Source organism: Octopus bimaculoides, chromosome 3 (genome assembly GCF_001194135.2).
Source record: "Octopus bimaculoides isolate UCB-OBI-ISO-001 chromosome 3, ASM119413v2, whole genome shotgun sequence".
Taxonomy (NCBI): domain Eukaryota; kingdom Metazoa; phylum Mollusca; class Cephalopoda; order Octopoda; family Octopodidae; genus Octopus; species Octopus bimaculoides.
In genome coordinates this window covers 15,762,712-15,766,493 of record NC_068983.1, presented here as the reverse complement: position 1 = coordinate 15,766,493, position 3,782 = coordinate 15,762,712, and the positions used below count along the sequence as shown (strand labels likewise).

The following is a 3,782-nucleotide window of genomic DNA, read 5'->3' as shown; positions in this document are numbered from 1 at the left end:
AATTCTCAGTAACTTGGTCCATTAATTTGATACCTCTGCAGCTAGCCCTCTGGGGCATCTCCTTTGCCCTTGTAGCAGTTGATGATCAGACTGTTAGGCCAGTTATTGGGTTCACAGGTATCAATCTACCAGTGAATGTTCCTAATAGGTCAGCTGTCTTCTCCACTTTCTTATCTTTAGTTGTGCTTTCACAGATACAGCTGTCAACTTCAATGGTTGCTCTTTTTGTTGGGTCTACTTGCAGCACCCCCTATTTGTTCCATGCATTCTCTTCATTCAGTAACACGTTGAGGTAGCATTTTCATATCTTTTTTTCCAGTGTCAGAAAAGACAAGTACATTACTATTATTCTACTACATACAATTCTCCCTAGTGACATTTTCTCTCTTTTATATCGTTTAGTCATTTGGAACACATATTCTCTATTCAGGTAACACATATTTGAAATTTTATTGCTTTTAGGCTAACTATGAATATATTAGGATCAGTGTTTGCTCCAATTCCTTTTGAAAGACGTATACAGACAGCTTTTGTCTTTCTATGGACACTGGGTTTCATATGCTTGGGTTTTGGAAGTCTTGCCATCTTCATCTACCTTTTGTTCACTAAATATTATTTCATACTTCTGGCTTATTTAATATGGTACATCTATGACATCAACACATGTGAGCAAGGAGGCCGTTGTCTTCTGTGGCAATTAAACAATCCCATTTGGAAATACTTTGCTGATTACTTTCCTATAAATCTCATCAAGACAGCAGAGCTTGATCCATCCAAGAACTATATTGTTGGTTACCATCCAAGAACTATATTGTTGGTTATAAGCGCTGGTGCTTTTGCTAACTTTGCAACAAATGCAACAGGCTTTAACCAAATGTTCCCAAATATGCATCAATATTTGTGCATATTAATAGGACAGTTTCGTTTTCCATTCTACAGAGATCATCTGATGACTACTGGTGAGTACCTTTACTATTTTTTCTCTTTTTTTTTTTTTTTGATGCATCAGAGAATTGAAAAAATCCATGTTAAATCCTTATAAATGTATTAATATTGGTTAAGGTAATTCACGTCTCATTAAAAAATACATTTTTATAGCAAATTAGAGGAAGAGGGTCACCACCCATAATCTTTCTCAGAGCCTCCAAGATTAGCGGTAGGAAAATATAGGAAGAAACAGGAAATCTGGTTTGAATTATTGCAACAGAGTCAAACTTGAAGTAGTTGTATGCTGTCAACTTAATGTGACAGTCCCATGAAGGGAATAATACTACTGTTGTTTAGACCTAGGAAGCTGCACCGCTTCCTGTCGGCCTTGACACATTTCTTGCGTCCTTATGTTTACAAGGGGGAGACAGGAAACGGTGCAGCTTCCTAGGTCTAAACAACAGTAGTATTATTTCCTTCATGGGACTGTCACATTAAGTTGACAGCATACAACTACTTCATCGTATCACTACTGCATAAATCTCTCTAATGAAGGAAAGGTTGGCACAGGTGCCAGTCGTCGAATTTGGTTCGATTTTGATTTCACTTGCCTCAACAGGTCTTCGCAAGCAGAGTTTAGTGTCCAATGAGGGAAAGGTACGCATAAGTGGGCTGGTTACACCCCTGGCAAAGGCCACAGGTTATGATCTCACTTAGCTTGCCAGGTCTTTTCAAGCACAGCATATTTCCAAAGGTCTCGGTCACTAGTTAATGCCTCAGTGAGGCCTAATGTTCGAAGGTCGTGCTTCACTACCTCATCCCATGTCTTCTTAGAACCAGTATATATGTTAATGGCTTTTAGGAATTTGAGAGCTATTGCAATAACTTCTTGTACCCTCCCAGACACAATTAAATATTTCTTTGAAAAATCACAACCCCTTTACACACTCTCAAAATGCCCCTTCATATTTGCTACCCCAGTATAACCTCACATTTCCAAGGAGTTACTACCACACTGCTCTATTATGGTGTCTTCATGTTTTTTTTTTTCCACCTTGTGTCCTAGCTACAATAAAGGAAGGGTTGGAGAGGAATTAAAATGCATTAATCCAGATACAACAAATCTAAAAACCTAGTCTTCAGTGGTATGACAATGCTAATAATAATGATTTCTAACAAAATCTTCAGAGAGGAAGCAGTCAATTATGTTGATTCCTGTACTTATTTTTATCAACTTTCTGTAATGATGAAAGGCAATAAAATTGACCCACCCACTGCAGGAATTGAACTCAGAACATAGAGATGTAGCTAAATGCCACAAAGCATTTTATCCGCCTTGCTTCTGACCCTGCCAATCCATTGCCCTTACAATAATTTTTAGCATAGGTACAAAGTCAGAAATTTGTGTCAGACAGTTCGGTATTGTCTGTAAATGCACAAAAACTGTTTTAAGGGTTACATACTTTGTGTTGTTGTTATTGGATTAGCGAAACAATTATGAGAACAGAACCAAGGGATAAGCCCCACTTTTCCAAGAATTACCAGGTATGTCAGCTAGTACTATATATAGGTTGATGCATGGTCCACCCCATATATAAGCACCCACTACACTCTCTGAGTGGTTGGCGTTGGGAAGGGCATCCAGCTGTAGAAACTCTGCCAAATTAGATTGGAGCCTGGTGTTGCCATCCGGTTTCACCAGTCCTCAGTCAAATCGTCCAACCCATGCTAGCATGGAAAGCGGACGTTAAATGATGATGATGATGATGATGATATATATATATATATATATGAATAAGAAGGGATGACCACTAAGTGGACATCGGATATGCTAGAAAGAGGTCATCAACGACCCAACCACAAAGAAAAATAATGTTCTCCTGAAAAAATTTAGCAAACACCAGAACATCCTGATGAGCGCGTAGATTCGGGTTGAGTGGCCCCAACCACTATAATACACCAGCGTCTTGGTATAGATGACCCTTTTGCTGTGACTATGTTCGTACTTTATTATCACCCTCAGTATATAAATAAATATATATATATATATATATATATATAGGTGGAGGGGAAGAATGAGGAGTTTTTATTGGACTTTTGACTGAGAAAAATTTTTTTTTTTTTTACTATTGTTTAAAACCTAACAAAAACTATATCAGCAAATACGTTAAAAACGTCATAACATAATCTGAACTCTCATAAAATTATCACCATTCTCTTTGAGCGTATAAAAGACAAATTTAACTAGGGCAAAATGAGTAAGCCATGACAAAGTAAATTTACCTCCTCAATTCTCCAGAATTTCGTTTTAAAACAGACTCATACACATCAATATCCATCCTTAGACATCAGAAATGCAACAAAAGCTTAAAATATCTAGGTCAAGTGAGAGAGGATCATGAAAAATGGCACACAATTAACAAAACTCAACTAGATAAAAAAAAACCTAATGTAAAATATTCTCCATAGCTTCTTTGTGATCTGCTGGAGTGATTCTTTTCCTAATATATTTACACTTTTTTTTTGTGTTGTTGGCACTCCGTCGCTTACAACGTCGAGGGTTCCAGTTGATCCGATCAACGGAACAGCCTGCTCATGAAATTAATGTGCAAGTGGCTGAGCACTCCACAGACAGGTGTACCCTTAATGTAGTTCTCGGGGAGATTCAGCGTGACAGAGTGTGACAAGGCAGGCCCTTTGAAATACAGGCACAACAGAAACAGGAAGTAAGAGTGAGAGAAAGTTGTGGTGAAAGAGTACAGCAGGGTTCGCCACCATCCCCTGCCAGAGCCTTGTGGAACTTTAGGTGTTTTTGCTCAATAAACACTCACAACGCCCGGTCTGGGAATCGAAAC

General features: G+C 38.3%; 1 protein-coding gene across 1 annotated transcript in view; it reads left to right on the top strand.

Annotated features, from left to right (window-relative positions):
- Nucleotides 1–469: 469 nt before the first annotated feature.
- Nucleotides 470–3,782, top strand: part of LOC106882473 (2-acylglycerol O-acyltransferase 2-A) — a 12,036-nt gene continuing 8,723 nt past the window's right edge. The window contains exon 1 of the mRNA XM_052966708.1: nt 470–959. Within this exon, the coding sequence (XP_052822668.1) occupies nt 470–959 (490 nt within the window). The remainder of the gene's footprint in view (nt 960–3,782) is intronic.